Here is a 20,059-nt window from a genome sequence, read left to right on the forward strand (position 1 = left end):
GCATTAAATATCTAGGTTCTTAACTAAAGGGAGCGTTCACACAAAAAAAAAATATTTTTTTGTCATTAATTACGCACCATCATGTTGCTCCAAATTTGACTTTCTTTTTTCTGTGAATTAAATTTCAGGACTATACTCTTTCCATGCAATTACATTGTAGGGACTGAAGCTTTCAAGCTTCAGAAAGGACGCTAAATAAAAAAGTGCCATATTTACGGCACATTTTCTATGCCTTACAATAGTGGAATAAACTCAAATTCCAAAGTCAAAAGTATTTGCTTCCGTGTTCCATCGGACAAAGAAAGTCACATGGGTTTAGAATGATGTGAAGGTGAGTAAATGATGACAGAAATGTCATTTTTGGGTGAACTTTCCATTTAACCTGTTTCTTCTCCTTCTTAATCATTCCTTTTTTCCCAAGCAAATATTCAGTTACAGTTAATCAGTATGCACAGAAAGTTGTAGAAACTACAGTCCCGTACTGTCCTGTAGTGTGACCATCCTCTTGTAACTCAGGCTGGGATGTACCATGACGCTCATATGGAGGATGGAACCTCGTCCAAGGAGAACAGAATCATCTACAGTGACTCGATGCCTCGAAGAGTGGGAAGCTTTTACAGAGGTAACCTAAAAATTAACTCTGTGATAAACTTGATGCTAAAGGTGTTGTTTTAATCTGTGCACTTTAGTAGTTACTAAACTGTTCCCTGTTGAAAAGTATATGTTGGGGGTTTGGGATGGGATTTTGGTGTGCTGGTTTGTTCCAAACTAAAAACGCACTATTGTTTAAAGGTTTGTGGTCAGTATGTTGGTTTTTTTTTAAATGTTTTTGAAAGAATACTCTTATGCTTACTGAGTATGAATTTATTTGATCAAAATATTTTTAAATATTATTACTATTTAAAACTTTTGTATATTTTAAAATGTCTGTGAAATTTCCTGTGATGGCAAACCTGAATTTTCAGCATCATTACTCACTGTCTTCAGTGTCACATGATCCTTCAGAAATCATTCTAAAATGATGATTTGGTGAAACATTTCATATATTATGTTGAAAACTATTGTGCTGCTTAATACTTTTGTGGAAACCTTCATAGTTCTTTTCTTTTTCTTATTTATTTTTTATTTTTTTCAAAAGAAAAAATCTTACTGACCCCAAACTATTTTGAATGGTTGGGTATGTATTTATTTATTTATTTGTGACCCTGGTGGACCACAAAACCAGTCACATGGGTCATTTTTTTTTAAATTGAGATTTAAACATCATCTGAAAGCGAAATAAGCTTTCCATTGATGTATGGTTTGTTAGGATAGGAAAATATGTGGCCGAATTTGAAACATTGAGAAACATCGCCTTTAAAGTTGTGCATTTATGTCCATGATTGTGCTGCATTCACTCACAAAAATAAATGTTTTATATTTACGATAGCAAAATATCTTCCTTGAACATGATCTTTACTTAATATCCTAATGAATTTTGGCATAAAAGAAAAATGGATCATTTTGACCCATACAATGTATTGTTGGCTATTGCCACAAATATACCCATGCTACTTGGTTTTGTGATCCAGGGTCACATTTGTGGGGTAATAATGAGTTAAGCTCGTTGTGTCCATTTGCACAGTCCCCTCTCCTCGACCTGACAACTCGTTCCATGAAAGCGCTGGGCAGAGCAGAGTGCCAGCGGTGGCGGCAGAAAACACAGCCATGACAAACCACCCTAAACGTCAGACCAATTTCGACCCCTGGTGAGCACACGCGTGTTGAGGCAGCACACCCTCGTCATTCTGTGTACATACATTCACTGTGAGATGAAATGCTTTGATAAGCTGGAAGTGACAGCATGAAATATTTGGCTTCAAATGAAAAACTAGAAAATCAAGGTAAAATAAGTAGTGTCCTCGACGGTTTCGAGATTTCTGGCAACAGTGGGTGTACAAACAAAATAATAAAGCATGTCATTTGCATGCTCTCTAAATTCAACAAACCTAGTTATAGGCAGAAATGTATAATAATTATAATTTTTTGCTTTCATAATCCAGTTTTCAGATAACATTGCTAATTATTTCTTATGTAATAGGGTGAATCTTAAATAAAGACATCAAAAACATGTTTGTTTTATTTCACCAATGGAAAAAACACGAAAAAGTTTACTGATCTTATTTTTTTTTTTTAAATGTCTGGATTTTCAGTGCTTTATTACAATGACATTATTTTTTTATTTAAATATGTAGACAAGAAATGTGCTATTTTGTTTTGTTTTGAAATATGACCCAGATCTCTCTGCTTAATAATTAACTTTTTTAATGATTTAATTTCTAGGAATAATTCAGAGGCCATGGTCATGAACCCACCAGAGGTCCCTAAACAAAAAGAAAAACAAGGTTTCTTTCGAGCAATGAAGAAGAAAAAGAAGAAGACACAGCCGGTAAGAATGTCCTATTGATTCATTTACTTATTACGTTTCTCTTTTTCAACTGTCAAAAATGGTATCAAATGCAGTAAGGACAAAGTAATGCTTTAGCCAGGAGACCTTTTCTGTGTGTGTATTTTTTATTATTATTTCACATGTATGTATACGTGTTGCTTAGCTGCTGTGTTTGTGTATGTATGTCTGCTAGTCATTGAACTTAAATGATGTATTGTGTACACAAGGTAGTAGTCTAGGATAGAGGAAAACTCTTTTTATGGATAAAATTGATAGACAGGCTTTCCCCTCTTAGTGTTTTCAGTCAACTCAATCAGCATGTAGGTGACCAGTGCGAAAAAGAAAGTGAAGAAGTGACGCATCATCCCAAAAAGGAGGCCGTCCACTTGTCCGATAGATTCCAACAGAGACTCTCAGCTCAGTGCAGTTCAGTGCCTTCAGTAGTATTTCCCCATAATAGCCATATGGAGACCATTACAGACCCGAGCAGCATGTGTGTGGCAGAATCTGCCTCTACTGTGCTCTGTCCACAAAAATTGAGCCAGAGGACCGTATGTTCATCTGCTGTATTCAACAACAAAAGATGTTTGGTGTTAATAGAATGAGACACTGGGGTTTTGTGCGTCTTATATTGCAGACGGACGGCAACGCGGGAAGGAACCCGAGCATCAAGAAAAGCCTTTTCCCCCTCTTTAACTCAAAGAATAGCTTAAAGCATAACTCTTCTGTCAAAGTGCTCCCTGTTGTCCCGCAGCCCATGGTATTGCTCGCATAAAACCACGCCGCTCTACCAAATAAACACATCTCCATTGCATGTCTTGCTAAATGTATAGGTGTTCTACAACCCCAAATGCAGAAAAGTTGGGACATTTCGTAAAATGCAATAAAATCAAGAATATGTGATTTGTTAATTCTCTTTGAGCTTTATTGAACTGACAAAATTACAAAGAAGATTTTCGAAGTTATCACTGACCAAATGTAAATACATTTTTTTTTTTTTTTGATGGCTGCAACACACTAAGGCATGTTTACCACTGTGTCAGACACTTTAAATGTTAGGGAATTGAGGATACTAATTGAAGTTTTGCAAGTGGATTTTTTGCTCAATCTCACCTCATATAACATCTGCTCTGCAGTCGATGTTCATCGTTGTCTGATTCTCCTCTTCATGATGGGCCTTACATTTTCAATTAGAGACAAGCAGATCCCTTCTACAATGTAAAGTGTCTAGAAACCACAGTGTTTTAGCATGTGCAGAATGAGGCCTTTCCAGGAATTATGTCTTCTTGATGGCAGTATATGTCTCTGTACAATCCCAATATAAGCTACAATCCCAATATAACCTTCACACATATTCAAATCGCCCATTCAGTTTGCATTGATGCACCCCTCATACCTTGACAGATATTTGATTTCCACCTGTCACTGATGGCTGAAATGTGGACCACAGCATACATTTCCACTGTTTTGGATCATCTGAGATGAGCTCAGGCCTGCATAGAACTGATTCGACTGTGTTAAGTGACAACGGTACTCCAGAGCACATGTGGCCGTATTTAACACAGTAGCATGACAGTTTCTCATGTTATGCCATCTGAGGGCTCAAAGGTCACGCACATTCAACAGAGGTCTCCTGCCCTACATGTATTGAGATTTCTCTGGGTTCTCTGAATCTAATCACAATATTATGTATGGTAGAAGATGAACGATGAAAATTCTTTGCAATCTTGCAGTGATGTGATTTTTGAATTGTTTGACAATTCTCCCATATCTGGCACAAAGTGGTGAGCCATGATGACCCATCTTTGCTTGCAAAGTGTGAGATGCTCACGACACCCTCACCTATTATCAATTCACCTGGCTATTTCAAACGAGTTTAAATCAGACATTCACTTTTATTTTGCGTCTGTCCCAACTTTTCTGGAGTGTGTTGCGGCCATTAAAATCAAAATTTGTTTATATTTACAAAATACACAGAGAATGAACAGATGGCAGATTCTTGATTTTATTGCATTTAACAAAATGTCCCAACTTTTCTGGATTTGGGGTTGAATGACTGGATGTCTTTGTCATTTTTATTTTGTTTTATTTTTCCCCCAGAGCCATTTTTTAACAAGTAAAACATCAGGTCCAGATCTATGTTAATGTGTATTTTCATTCTAGCAAATTGTGGGTAAATCTAAGGCTGCAATTTTAAATTGTAATGAAACATTTTAAATACATCAAATTGCAAATTACTTTATCAAATGAAGTGCATATATTTAATTTGCTGAGAAATCTAGTATTAGTATTTGATGAGGGGGGAAAGCCCCATTTATTGTGGCAGATGAGTAAATCAAAGTAACATTATAATTTGTTCTTTGTGTTATTTTTATGTGATTAATTGTGCTAAATAAGCCTAATTCATCTTTGCACTCACCACACGCATTTAATTTATGAGCTCAATAGCTGACGGCACAGGAAAACTCATACTTTAATATACCACGTTGTCTTATAAAATTATATTATTCATCGATAATGAATTTCAAACCAAATTAGCTCAATAACGTTTTTCTTATAGATGTCAAAACGTAATAGATCTGGTACTGTGTTTTACACCCCAAACTTCATTGTTTAGGTTACTGCCAGCACCGCAAAAGCATCAGCATGTGTTATTCTGTTACTGTAGATGCATGTCAGACCCCATGACCGTCTTTAGCAGCGCCTGCTCAAAGAGGATGCACGTTTTCTCATCTGCCGTTCTCCCAACCTGGGAGAGAGCAGGAGAAGTGGTCTTCAAACATACAAACTCTGTCTTCTGTACACACACACATTAAAAAAAACACTTGCACATTTTGGAACAAAAGGTCAGAAACTGGGCACGTCCCAAAACACTCAGCTCTTTATTTATCTTCAATAATCCATCTTCTCCAGAAACAGCTGGTCATTGGAGTGATCACCTTAAATTGTTTCAATTATATACAAATGGAGGCCTTGAGCTGGTTCACAGACGTTTCCAGTCTTCTGACCTAATGCACGTGATTATGGGTGAACTTTTGTTTGGAGAGGTGGAAGTTGTTCATAAATCCCAGCGTTCACTGGTGTTGTGTTTTGATCTGTGTGCCAGGTTCCTAGTGAGGCCCAGCAGGACCAGATAATGATACAGAGACCAGTCAAATCTTCGTCTCATCACAGCAGTCGACATCGCAACCGAGATCGCGACCGGGAACGTGACCTGGAAAGGGAGAGGGAGCGTGACCGGGATCGAAACCGCGAGAGGGATCGCGATCGTGACAGGGACAACACTTGGCCACCCGAAAAGCAGGCAGACGTGCAGCCTCAGGTAAGAAAAACTTCAGACGATCTGATTGTAAAATCCCTTTGTTTGTTTGGTTACAATTTACAATAAGGTCCTATTCATTAGCATTAAAGGTGCCAAATGGGATTTAAAATCAAATCATACAACATGTTCCATACCAGATGGGGGCAGTATACCTCCAGAAATACCTCCACGGCCACGCGCTCTCTCATGTCTTCAAACAATATGGGCGAGTGCTGTGTTGCTCTGTCTCCCTCGTGCATATTAATCAAATCAATTGACGCGATAGTAAAAGGTTGGAAGACCGCAGTTTCACGTGGAGCATTTGGAGATTTTCAGAGATTAGAGACTTAATGAACAACATCTCAATACTAAATTATAAGGGCCGTCTCATAGACAAGTCGGTGCATTTCGACGATATGGGAAAATTAAAGCCCAGGCTATTATTTCTAGTTTTATGATATTCGATTTGTTCATATTACATTTTTATCATTAGTTTGAATTAATTTGACAGACAGCATTCCCTGATGTGGACCAAGCTAGCGTCTTTCAGAGCTGCCAACTCTCACAACACTTTTCACACACTCTCACGCCACACATCAATTTTGTCATGCACAGAAAAGGACACGGAGACCGATGTCAGCTCTCAGATTCTGTTCATTTTATTACGCAATTCAAACAATAAATACAGTATTGGCGCTTTACACGACAGATCCCTAACGCACGTGAACCGATCATCTCTACTAGCTAATGGTAAAAGAACACGAACACTGTTGAAAGATCAATCATTTTTTTTTAACTCTTCCCTGAACTGAAATGTAGTAATGGGCTGTATTTTCCACACGACTGACGTCAGGTTCAAGTACACACAAGCTGGCGCGAGCGCGACTTACTCATGTACTGCAGTTTGGCTGGTGGTAACGTTGCCCGCCCGCATACCGCCTCCCATGGTCGAAACTGGTATTACGACACCTGCCGGGCCGGGGCTAGTAATTTAGCATGCTAATTCAGGTTAATATCTCGGCAGCACTATAACTTGTCAGTTTTTTAATGACATCATCAACCTTATTTCTTCTCAATCTTTTGATGCGTGTTGCTCATTTTTGGGATATTTTAACCTCAATTTTTACAGATGGCACCTTTAAGTAAAATATTAGGTAACATGAACTAACAGTGACCAATAATCTGTTGGCGTTAGTTAATGAAAATGCAAATCTTTATTGTTTGTTCATGATAGTTTGCAGTGCATTGACTAATGTTATTGGAAACAACTTTAGATTTTAAAAAGTGTTGAAATATGTTTCTAAATGCTGTTGAAGTAGTGTTCATTTTCATTCATGTAATAGTAGGAAATGAAAAAATACCAATTTCCAGTGTTACCAATCTTTCTCTAATGTTCACATTAGATCAAATACATGTAATATTTTGAAATATTATTACAATTTTAAATAAATAAAAAATTCATATATACAGTATATTATAATGTAATCGATGGCAAAGTTGAAATTTCTGCAGTGAAAACCTTTATTATCTTTACTGTCACTTGTGGATCTATTTAATGCATCCATGCTGAATATATGTAGGCCCTATCCATTATTAATTGAATGATTGCAAAGGCAAACGCACAGACTTGAATTTTTAATCTTGCTTCCCCGTTTCAGAACCAGCCTCTGAAATCCCTGCGGAAGCTCCTACACCTCTCCTCTCCCGCTACGTCCAATCAGCCCCCACCACCCGATCGCTCGGCAGAACTGCGCTTCCAGCCCCTTCCTAACCCCCCCACCAAAGGGAACCTGAACGAGGTCCGAGGGCACCCACCGGGCAGCGTCACCCCCAATACCAAGAGCCGTAAACCCCACAACTACCCTTTGCCGGGGCAGATCGAATCCAGCTGGCACGTCTCCGCACTGAATCGGGCTGAGGGCGCACCGTACCCAGACCAAATGGCAAACAAAGGTGGGCAGAACGGTATCGGCTTTACCAGAGCCGCTCGCCCTAGAATGCCGAACCTCAATGATCTGAAAGAAACGGCTCTTTAGAGGAGGACGCCCCCTTGTGGCCTCTAGTGTACTTGGTTTCTCCTTTTCCTTCCTGGCTACCTATGGAATGCTATTGTTCATACAGTGGTACACGATGCCACTTCTGGCCAGAAGGTGGCAATAGTTATGTCTCAGATTTGTTTTTTAAAGCATCCACATTTGATAGAATTTGTATTATTGTTCATTACATCTGGGTTCAGTTTTCTGTTGAATATATCTTATTGACGATGATATGAATCTATGTATTTGTATATGGAAACTTAGGGACGGGGACACAAAAAAAAATCTGTGGAATTGTAAGAGCTTTAGTTTATACACGAGAATGTATAAATATTTAATGTGTAATAATTCTATATTTCATGGAAATTATTTAATGAATTATTGGTGTGTTAATAGTTATAATGTACAGAGTGCATTTTATGGTTGTAACACAAGTACTTATTGTTTCTGAATTATTTTCCTCTCTTTATGAATTCTCAGTGCAGATTAGGTCTATATTTCACACCGTCTGAATCACCCCTATCGAAAACGTACAACTACTGATGCTTCCTAAACCGGTTCGGTGTTCATGCGAGACCATTAAATCGGCGTCCCATGATGGCTATTTGTCTCACTTTGCCTGTAAGCGGTGTCTTGCAATGTTTCTCATGAGCTCGCCATTCAAAATTGACATCAGATAGTGCTTGTTTTTGGAGTCAGTTCATTAGAGCCCAGATCCCTGAAGAGCTGGATTTCCTGTGAATAATGAATTTCAGGGCCCCAGGGCCTCACCGTGTCTCCCTCTGCGATCTAGACCCCACCAGCTGGTGAATAAGTGTGACTTTGCCTGTGGCACGAGCGTTTACAAGCAGCTTTGCTCAAGGTCGTGAGAGTTAAGTCCGTATCTCCGTCCCGGACGTGACTTTCAGCGGTCGCTTCACGGGGATTCGGTTGCATGTGCGCATGATTCTTCTAACAAACCGAATAACTGGCGGTTTTGTTTTAATCCATTTAACGGCATGTTTTTGAAGAGATAAAAGCATTGCCTCGGGACCTGGTAAAAGGGTTTCAAAGACGTGATGCAGGTATTGATCTGTTGGCGGGGACTCTGCAGGGGAGACGCAGGGAGATTTTTGAGTGGCCCCTGAAACGCAACACGTTTCCATTCAGGCTTTCGCTGTACATCTTGTTCAATTATATTTTAAAAATACAGAATTAGATGGATATAAAATATGCAAAATAGCTGTAAGGATTCCAGGCATTTTAATAACAATGCAAACAGAGCAATATATCACGACTTTGAGGTGAATTTATCATCCGGACCGTCACAGAGTTCCTTCTGAGTAGTACATTTTTATTTATTTACCTTGATTATCATGACGGGCACTCCCCCCCCCCCAAAAAAAAAAGAGAGTGACAGAGCATTTTCATTTCAGTAATGTGTCCTTCAATATTTTTTTTATTTTTTTTCAATGGTGCACTTTAAACAGACATTTCTCACAGGTGTTTGTGTGTTGATATGGTGTTTGATTAAAACAGAACTTTGCATCTATCTAATCTAATCTTACAGTACATTAACTTTGTCTTTCACATGACTGGATTAAGATTATTCATGTTATTCAAGTACAGCCACATACTGTATAGATTAGACTGTACTTGAATGTGTATCTTGAACATGAATAATCCTAATTCGGTCCTGTATAGACTTTTACAGTTATTGGCATTTACATCATACAGTCAGTTTTTTTTTTTTTTAATTATTATTATTATTATCTGTCCTTATTTATATCTTTGTTGATTCTGTTGTCTCTGCAATATTTCTGTGCTATACATAGATTTTTTTTTTTTTTAGCAACAGCAATCAGGTTCAGTCATTAAGTTCAGTTTTGTTATTTAACTGCTGTGTTGTCTTTCATGGTTAAACTGCCATGCAAGTGTTGACTTTTGTTTTGTAGGAAGAAATGATTCTTCTATGCTCGTTCTGGAACTTTTCGTTTCCTTGTTTCCAGGTTACTTTTAGTGACATGAATCACTTTGTTCCTGAGTAATGTGGTCTGCCGATTTCATCGTATTTCACCATACCCGAGCATTAGAATGTGATTCCATCACTACTGGATTAACACCTTGTCCATAAACGCTCTGACATCCTTTAATCTGCAGTACGTTGGCACTGTCTGTCTCTGCGGTGCCAGGTAATCCTCCATCAGCCAGCTGTTAGGACTGCCAAGATAAACTGTTTGGTTGTCGCCAGCTGTGGTGAGGTCGCCTGTGAGTGGTAATCTATGACTGGCCTTATTAACTTGCTAAAAAACCATGTAGAATGTGACTGAATCTGAATTTCTTTTGTTTACTAAGCACCATTATTTTGATTTTGATATGTATTGACTGGCGTGGAATCATGCTAACTGAATATCAGGGCAAACCCACTTCCCTAGAGTACTAAAATATTACAAAAGCTAGTTTTAAACGTAAAAAAATCGAAAACTCTTCTCCCAAGGGCTGCGTCTACCAACATTTCTGTCAAAATGGAGCCTGATAGTCGTGTGATATAGCCAGGGTAAATAAAGTTTGGGTTCAGTTCTTTTTTTTTTTTTTTTTTTTTTGATTTATCAAAGAATACTGAAAAGAAAAAGGGTTAAGCAGCACAACTGTTTTTAACATTGATAATAATAAGAAATGTTTCAGCATATTAATGATTTCTGAAGGATCATGTGACACTGAAGACAGGAGTGGAAAAGTTCACTGCGGATAATTCAGCTTTACATTTGAAAATTAATTAAAAATGTAGTAATATTTCACAATATTGCTGTTATTACTGTACTCTTGGTCAAATAAATGCAGCCTTGGTGAGCATACGCTTTTAAAAACATTACAAAATCGTACATTGAAGTGGACATTTAAGCTTAAAGCTACACTGTGATTTTTACCCCATCTAGCGGTGAAAAGATATATGACCATCCAATGAATATTAGTTTCTTTTCCTCTCAATTCCGATTTCGTTTTAACTCCTACGGTGGCCAATGTAGTTCAAGATTAACTTGGCTGGAACGTAAACGCGAAAGGCAAAGCTTGAATTAACAGTATGTCCCTCTTTGGCTAATGTACTTTCAAGATGGAGGGGCAACATGGCGTCCAATGAGCACCCCTTACCCGTATGTATTTTCAATGGCATATTATACACTCGCGAGAATACTTTATTACTTGAACGAAGTAAATATACATTAATGAGCACATATATTTTTGAAAGAACTAAGTGTTTTTCGCTAAGAATAAACTAAAATAGTTACACAGTGTAGCTTTAAAGGGATAGTTCATCCAAAAATTACTTTCTTCAACCATCTCCTCAATATGAACATTGTTAGCCATTTGGAACTTTTTTTTTAAAACCGACTGACAATTTGGTCCCACTTTACCTCTATTCACCTTCTGACTGAGTGAGCAGGGTTTTGACTGCCTTAAATGATATTGTGAAGGTGTTTCTGAGTGTTTCTTGGTTCACTGCCATACTAAAGTATACCTGCAGGTACTGACAACTCATCTGTCATGGTTTAATAGCCATAGACACTCGTGTTATATTGGCTTGTAGCATCTATCATCCAGAGAGGATGCCCATTTGCTTTTCAGTGTCAGCCGTTGAATGCAGGGATATAAACATTCAGGTTCATCCCACAGGATAGAAGAAATATATTAAGACAATTTGTCAATCTCATATTTGCGTATGGCTGTTCTTTCTTTTCTTTTTTTCTGTGGCTTGGCAATGAGTAAAAGCTCTGTCCTTTTAGAATGTAATGTATTGAACTCTTGTGTCTGTTTACCATTGGACTAATGTTGATGTCTGCATAAGAATGTACGTTTTTAATGCAAATATGGCCCAGTGGTCACTTTGCATCTTTCATGGTTATCGAAAACAGGACTCTCTTTTCTACTCATGTTTATTCCACCTTTTAAGTATCAAAATCACTGCCACATTTTTGTCTGAAGCAGTTGTTGTGCCAACTAAAGCCATTGTGAAGTCTTGTAAGGCCAAAGGTTTACAATCTATCAGGAACAAAAGAGTTTATTCTGTCATGTGAGCATTCAATTTGTCTGTTCCATGAATTCACTCTCTTTATTTTAGTGGACTGACTACCGAGTCCGTCATAGAATGTACTAAGAAAGGCATCTGTTTTCGTCTTATTTAAATGTTAAGACTGTTCCTATTATATGTTGAAGTTTTCGCAGTCTGTTTGAATCCTCTTTGCTGAATTGAGAACATGGTCCATACCCAATATGTACCCCTTCTGCTTGACGGGATTGACATAACAAACAGTAGTCATCAAAACATCCAATCCAACCAATCAGAATGTGACTTTCATTTTAGACAACAGCCATCACCTTTGTTACATCTATCGGGCCCACGCTGAATCTTCAGTTTTCTTCACATCCGTCGCTGCTAAAATGTTGCTTTCACTCACTGCTTTCTGTGTTTTCAGTTATGTTTAACATGCATTTATATTTCCATCCTAAAATCAGCACAGAAAATGTGATAAAAGTCTGCAGATTCCGTCTGGGCCTGCATCTATTCAATCGATCGAGTCTGTTTACTGAAAGTTATTAGCTTATAACTTTTTTTTTAATCACCAATGCACAACATTTAGCTCGAACATAATCCTCACCACTCACTCAGCACTTTGTCTATGTCTTTTGTGAAGACTATTTGTCTGTGTGTTCTCTTTAGGGTACAAGTTGTTTGATTTAAGTCCAGGCATGTCTGACTCCAACAGCGTTTATAATGTATATTCCGCTGTAATTAAAAACAATTAAAACAATGTCTACCCAACTATGTCCTAGCATGTGTCATTTCGTTGCCAACACCATAAAAGCTCATGTCTTTGTGATGACCAATAATAAAAAAATAAAAAAATAATTATCATGACACAGAAAGGAAGAAAGACACCCGCCTTTAAAGGAGTAGTTCACTTTTAAAAAAAAAACTTTTGCTGATAATTTACTCACCCCCATGTCATCCAAGATATCCATGTCATTCTTTCTTCAGTCGAAAATAAATTAAGGTTTTTGATGAAAACATTCCAGGATTTTTCACCATATATTGGACCTCAAAGGGAACCAAACGGTTTGAGGTCCAAAAGACACTTTCAGTGCAAACTGCAAACTGTTCAAAGGGCTTTAAACGATTCCAGACGATGAGTAAAGGTCTTATCAAGCGAAACGATCGCTCATTTAAAAAAAAAAATGCTCAAATGGTCACCTTCCTATGTTATGTGCATTTGTGACTCCAATTCCAACTCATTCATCAAAATGAACAAATCTTTTCAAGAATCAACTCATTTTGATAAACGAGTTCAAACAGGAGAGTCACAAACGCGCATCACAGAACAGAGCAAGGCAAGCATTTGAGCTTATAAAACTTAAAGTTTTTTTAATGAGTGATCGTTTCGCTTGATAAGACCCTTATTCATCGTCTGAAATCGTTTAATGCCTTGTAGTTTGCACTGAAACTGTCTTTTGGACATTGAACCGTTTGGTTCCCATTGAAGTTCATCATATGGAGAAAAATCCTGGAATGTTCAACTTTTCATCAAAAACCTTAATTTCTTTTTGACTGGAGAAAGAAAGACATGGACATCTTGGATGACATGGGGGTGAGTAAATTATCAGCAAATGTTTTTTTGAAAGTGAACTACTCCTTTATGATCTCTCTATGAAATGGCAAATTGTATGAAGAGATTTGCATCAACAGATTGCCTGAGAAGTTGAATTGAGTTAATTGTATGCATTGAACCATTAACTGGGTCACAGAAGGTGACCGTCCGCCATTAAAATCTGGGATCACTTGGCTATTTCTCTCTTTTTTTAAAAGATAAGGCTCGGACTGGGATGTGAACAATTTCAAACTAGCTTTTAGCATTAAAGGGAGGAGCTTTGAGATAAAGGGCATTAGATAAGGCCATTAGTGCTCTGTGGATTACAGTAATCCAGCCCCTTTAATATCAGTGCGGTGGTCCACCACTCGAAAAATAGACCATCATGGAGTACAGACGGCAGAACACGTTACTGATAGCCATCCTGCTGGTGTCTAAAGGTATGTGCTGATGTTGTGTTTTTTATTATTTTGACTAAATTAGCAGAGATTCAATTCATTGATTACATTTTAAAATAAACATAAATAAACACTGAAAAAATATGTTAACGATAATCTAAATATATCAACAAAAATGATTGTGTATTATGGTTGTATAATGTGCATTTCATTTAGCCGTATGTGATAATGTATTTTACTCTCCCAGGTTTTGTTGGGCTGCAAGCGCAAGAGGTAATTAAAAACATTTGATATTGGCCGAGACAATTAATACACAATATTGATGACCATGTTGATATGTGCTTAGGATGGCGAGGGCAACGACACATGGGCTGAGAAAACCTGCAAGTGTGACTGTGATGAATCCTCTAGAAAACTGCTTTCCAAAGGTTCTTCTTCAAGTTGGGGGCAGCAGATGGACTGCATGCCAGGTAAGAATGAAATATGGAAGAAAAATGCATTCAACTAATCTTGTTTTTTTTTTTTCTCTAAGCACTAATTGTGACAGTATAATGTGAGTGTTTTGCATCATGGTTCAAAATGTGTCAAAGTACTGGCTGAGGGTGAATTGTGAATCCACTGAAATGCTTTATGCTCGTTTTGTCAGGAGTGTGAAACTTCTGAACGGTGCTTTGCGCTAACATTGACTCTTTGAGAATTGAGATGGATGGATTATAGTTGGCACTGGCAGGTGCCTTTGGAAACAGAAGGCAGGACATGTGCGAATGAGCTGGCTCCCGGTCAGCGGTGCAGAAAGTCATTAATCATTCGGTTGCGGCTTCACCTGGGCCATGTGTCCCATCACCGCATCCCATTGGCACACCACCACAGGGCAGACATGCTCCATTAACACAGAGCAGCTCGTGTTCTGAATCCTCAGAGACTGGTGTGTTTTAAATACGATTATTAATCGCATCCGTGTTTGCATAGTATATATGTTTGTGTACTGTGTATAAAATATTTAAATTAGGGCTGGGCAACGATTAATCGCGATTAATCGCATCTAAAATAAAAGTTTGTGTTTACATAATATAGTGTGTGTCATTATTTTGTATATATAAATACACACACATGCATGTATATATTTAAGAAAAATGTGTTCTTAATATATCAAATATTTATTTATACACATAATATTATTTATGTATAAATATATATATAAAGTATATACATGCAAATATTTCTTAAATATATACATGCATGTGTGTGTATTTATGTATACAAAATAATTATACACACTACACACACATATATTACGTAAACACAAACTTTTATTTTGGATGCGATTAATCGCTGCCCAGCCCTAATTTAAATAATGTATAAATATGATATACATGCAAATATTTCTTAAATATACACATGCATGTGTGTCAACCCAAATTTGGGTCAAATATGGACAAACCCAAATGTTGGGTAAAAAAAAATTTAACCCAACATTTGGGTTGAAACAATCCAGTGCATATATTATGTAAACACAAACTTTTATTTTGGATGCAATTAATCTGATTAATCGTTGCCCGGCACTAGTTGGAATCAAATGAAAGGGAGGAAAGTTGAGATGAAAAATGAAAATAAAGACTCAAGAATCACAGTGATGGACACACTGTTAAAATGCTAGGTTGTTTTAACCCAACTTTGGGTCAAATATGGACAAAAACGTAATTAAAAACTTTAACCCAATGGCTGGGTTTGTCCATATTTGACGCAAAGTTGGGTTAAAACAACCCAGCAATTTTTAGAGTGCAGGATGCAGGTTCATAATCCTGTTATGTTGAGATTACCAAGAATAGGACCTGTCAATCAAACTATTGACAATTAAGTGTATTAACACATTTTCCCTGAAAAAAAAAAAAAGAAATTCTGCACAAAATTCATGATTGCTGAATCAGAATGCATTTTATTTTCAAATCAAAACCAGAAGTAGGCATGTCAAAAAGAGCATCCTAAATCCTTGAAAACAGGGACTGTTATGTAAAGACATTGCTGTAGGACTGGAGCTTAAGTGTAGAACGTGACCATCTGTCAACCTAGTCTTAGTGGATGTTGATCTTCCGTTATGCGGAACTGAAGCTTTTGGGATTGTAAAGTCACGCGCATAAGAATGGAAGCACAGAATTACAGAGTCGCCAGATTAACGCTTTGTCCATTTCCCTTTAACGCAGCTTGACAAAGGAATCTCTGATCGCGTGACTAATGTCTGTCAGACATGTTGGACATCCTGCAGGCTTGTGTTGTATGGGCCTGTCCATAGATTTTGGTCATTTAGAACTACCTTTAGAGTCAGAAAACCTGAATTGTGCGGCTTTCACTCCGAATTATATGTGATCTATTCTTAAGATTTCTTCTCAATTGTCTGTTCAGAGTGTCCCTACCATAAGCCCCTGGGTTTTGAGGCAGGATCTGTGACTTCAGATCAGATGAGCTGTTCTAATGAAGACCAGTACACAGGCTGGTTCTCCTCCTGGATTGCAAGCAAGGCAAGACTCAACAGCCAAGGGTTTGGGTGAGTTCTCTGAAACGTTAGTGTGGCGGCTGTAGGAAAGGAAGTCCTGTCTTTCAGGTAAATTGCCTTTTTGAGTGAAACATTGTTGTTTTTATACTCTATAAGGCTGATCATTGCTGGATTAAATTGAATTTTATCATTAAATTGTTTAAGGGACCACACGTCCCTTAAACAATTTAACACTGTCCTAACAATAAATCAAAATTAATACTTGTAAGAAAATACTTTCATGATTTGTAATCACATTTTTTTCTTTTGTCAAATCAACTTAAATAATTGATGTAGTTCAGATAACATAATATTTTGAATTTCTGGTGATTAAATCAATCTCCTTCATTAGATTAACTCTATTTTTCCATTTCAATGAACTTAGAATTTTAAGGCAACCAGGTTACTCAATTTTTTAAGTTAAATCAACAATGTTTTTTTCAGTGTAAATTAACACTAAATCCTACATTCTTTCTATATTTTCTATACTTTCTATATTTTAAAATGTCATGTTTAATTCAATGTATTACTTGCTGTTTCTTCGTAATATTTGTGATGTGAAACCCCAACAAGAGTTTGGAGTGAGTAAGATTTTTAAATGTACTTTGATTAAGCAAGGATTCATTAAAGTGATCAAAAGTAGTCATTAAACAAAAAAAAATATTTAAATCAAATGCTTTTAAATAATGACCTTTCTATTCATCAAAAATCCTGATTGTTTTTATCACATTTCCCACTCAAATAGTAAACAGCACAACTGTCTTAAACATTGATAATAATAATAAATGTTTCTTGAGCAGCAAATCAGCCTATTTGAATGATTTCTGTAGGATCATGTGACACTGAATACTTCGTAATAGTAATGATGTGGAAAATTCAGCTTCGTCATCAAAGGATTAATTACATTTTTAAAATATATTAACATAGAAAACATAATAATATTTCACAACATTACTGTATTTTTGATTAAATGATGCTAAGCATGAGACTTTTAAAAATATTTTAGAGATTTTGGCCTTGAAGAAGACACTTTGACTGCAACGTTTGTGTTTCTCTCTTGGCCCAGGTGTGCTTGGCTGTCTAAGTTCCAGGATACCAACCAGTGGCTTCAGATTGACCTCAAGGAGATCAAATCGGTTTCTGGGATCCTGACCCAGGGACGCTGTGACTCTGATGAGTGGGTAACCAAGTACTCTGTGCAGTACCGCACCACTGAGAAACTCAACTGGATCTACTACAAGGACCAAACTGGAAACAACAGGGTAAGAAGACAAACAGCCCACCCTGAAATAATAAGGATCCAAGACGAAAATCACAAGACCTACTATTTTTTTATTTGTTCTCTACACTTACTTGTTTTTTCCTCAGGTGTTCTATGGAAACTCTGACCGTTCTTCCACAGTCCAGAACCTGCTGCGTCCACCTATTGTAGCCCGTTACATCCGCATCCTCCCTCTTGGCTGGCACACTCGCATCGCCATCCGCATGGAGCTGCTACTATGCATGAATAAATGCACCTGATCTGGAACACATTCCAGCAAAGTCATACCCAACTGGTTCCTGTACCGCCCCCTTTCTTGTAATACAACATGACAAAGTGAACATCACGGCCCAATCACTGCACTTGTTTCGATTTTATTTTATCTATTTGTATTTTCAAGGTGGAAATAATCATTAGAATGTGTTATAGTTGCATTCATTTGTGTTGAAGATGTTTTCCTTTTTTAAAAGAGTTTTTTTTTTTTTGTCCTTTTATTCGATTTATGAACAAAAGTTTTTTGCTTTGGCAAATCAGATATCGCATGGAGTTGTACTGGATGTTGTTATTGTGAGTTCTGATGTGGTTTGTGATGGTGTTTTAATCCCACTGATATGACTAATTCCTTTTTGTATATTTATTATGAGCGTACGTTGTTTAATTGTGTTTGTGGCTTCCCTGAAAAACAATGGCATTGATTAAAGAACGTCTCTCTCTTGTGTATGCTACAATTTATTAATCCTCAACTTGGATCCATATCCACTCCTTTAACAAAAGTCCAAAAGTTCAAGTTTATCAGTAAATGTACATGCATAGGATTCAATATATTATATGGGGAAATAAGCATTTTCTTATAAACATTTGCATAATTTATGCAATTATTAATATATATATATATATATATATATATATATATATAATTTACTTCTATATAATATAAACATTTATGATTTAAAACAGTTTTAAATTCTTTGATTTAAAATAGTTTTAAATAAATTTATTCATGGTTATTACTGAATAATTATTTTAAAATAATAATAAATATAACATGCCCTCATGGTCTTTCAGCTTACCCCAGTGATCTAATTTTACTTTTCCACAAAACAAAATAAAAAAAAATTCTAAATGATTTACTGTGCTCATGAATGCCCATCAAAAAACATAAATAAATAAATAAAAACTATACTCTGTGATATAAATACACAGATCACTAAATAGAGAGAAACATAATTGGTCAAAGAACATGGAATAAATGCGGATGTTCAGAAAATGTGTTGAAATAAGATTAAGATAAAGTTCATTGCATGGTGAAAGGCGTTTTATCTGTGTTTCAGTGTTTTTGATTTGACCTAATCCATTTTGTTAACAACATGTAGGCCTATTCATTACTTAAATGAGTTCACTGCTTCTTTCTCAAATTAATATCTAGTTAAATTAATACATTTGCTAAATGTGATTTGTAAGCTAGCCTATACATTTCTGAAATATAACTTGTCAGTCACCTCTGATAACAGATCACTCCATGCATTTTCTGTAAAGCTGCTTTGAAACGATAATGTATTGTGAAAACCGTTATACAAATAAATAAGAATTGGATTGATTTGAATTGACCGATTGACTCAATTCAAGTCCAATTGAGAAAGCATGCACCAGCTTGTAGTCATTAGGGGACTGATTACATATACCTTAAATAGTACTATCGCTTCAGCGACAATTACTGTAGATCACACACTTCTCTCTCCATCATGAAAGCACCTGGCCTTAAAAGCAAGCGATGCTCGGCATCTAGAAGCTCCATTGCAAGAACAAGAGGACACGCCGCGTCCATTTACACGGTCCGACAACAACAGGTGTGTTTTATAAGTCCACAAATGATTAAACAGCATTAGTTGTAAATGACTGCGCATAAAACTGAATTCCACAGAACAACCAGGCAGCAGTGAGACGCGTCCATGAGTCCAGGGGTGTAAGCAGATATTTGCTGCAGAGAGTGGGGTTAGAGGCCGCGCGCATCTCCTGTTTCAGCCGCCACAGGATCATCACGCGGAGGGAGATTCTGGAGGCCTGGAATCAACTGAGACCCCGCAGAATCCCAGCCGCTCTGGCTGGCGCCTGAACGTTGAATGTTTTTAATAGAAGCTTTTTAATGTATAGTACTTTTAGTTGACTTGTAAATATTTATTTGTTGAAATAAAAATATTTTTTGTTACCCTGCCTGGCCCATGTTTGCTTATTTTTGCTAAAGGCCTATGCTTTACTGATGGACATCGCCACCTAATAGATTTCAAATTTCTTTAGAATTTTTCTACGATCTTAAAGGAGTAGCCTACACTTAAAAAAAAAAAAACTTTTGCTGATAATACTCACCCCTGTCATCCAAGATATCCATGTCATTCTTTCAGTCGAAAAGAAATTAAGGTTTTGATAAACATTCCAAGATTTTTCTCCATATAATGGATTTCAATGGGAACCAAACGGTTCAAGGTC

The 20,059-nt window shown here is 36.9% G+C and overlaps 2 protein-coding genes and 1 long non-coding RNA gene across 6 annotated transcripts in view; all 3 read left to right on the forward strand.

Moving 5' to 3' along the window:
• Window positions 1-11,130, forward strand: part of cdkl5 (cyclin dependent kinase like 5) — a 38,833-nt gene extending 27,703 nt beyond the window's left edge. For 2 of the 4 annotated variants that reach the window (XM_039674095.2, XM_039674096.2), the window contains 6 exons: window positions 517-622; window positions 1,625-1,748; window positions 2,323-2,428; window positions 3,066-3,188; window positions 5,535-5,750; window positions 7,388-11,130. In XM_039674095.2, the coding sequence (XP_039530029.2) occupies window positions 517-622; window positions 1,625-1,748; window positions 2,323-2,428; window positions 3,066-3,188; window positions 5,535-5,750; window positions 7,388-7,765 (1,053 nt within the window). In that variant the 3' untranslated portion in view covers window positions 7,766-11,130. The remainder of the gene's footprint in view (window positions 1-516; window positions 623-1,624; window positions 1,749-2,322; window positions 2,429-3,065; window positions 3,189-5,534; window positions 5,751-7,387) is intronic. The other 2 variants (XM_039674097.2, XM_089124869.1) reach the window with 1 other exon arrangement.
• Window positions 11,131-13,435: 2,305 nt separating this feature from the next.
• Window positions 13,436-18,291, forward strand: rs1a (retinoschisin 1a). The gene is made up of 6 exons (XM_039673361.2): window positions 13,436-13,826; window positions 14,032-14,057; window positions 14,131-14,254; window positions 16,185-16,326; window positions 17,381-17,576; window positions 17,683-18,291. Exons 1-6 carry the CDS (start codon window positions 13,772-13,774, stop codon window positions 17,833-17,835), a joined length of 696 nt encoding a protein of 231 aa, XP_039529295.1. The 5' UTR covers window positions 13,436-13,771; the 3' UTR covers window positions 17,836-18,291.
• Window positions 18,292-19,289: 998 nt separating this feature from the next.
• On the forward strand, window positions 19,290-19,781 carry LOC148970469 (uncharacterized). The gene is made up of 2 exons (XR_016148623.1): window positions 19,290-19,422; window positions 19,497-19,781. It is a non-coding gene; the product is annotated as an uncharacterized LOC148970469 (long non-coding RNA).
• Window positions 19,782-20,059: the final 278 nt, after the last annotated feature.

The sequence above is a fragment of the Pimephales promelas genome, chromosome 21 (genome assembly GCF_988280905.1).
Source record: "Pimephales promelas chromosome 21, fPimPro1.hap1.1, whole genome shotgun sequence".
Taxonomy (NCBI): domain Eukaryota; kingdom Metazoa; phylum Chordata; class Actinopteri; order Cypriniformes; family Leuciscidae; genus Pimephales; species Pimephales promelas.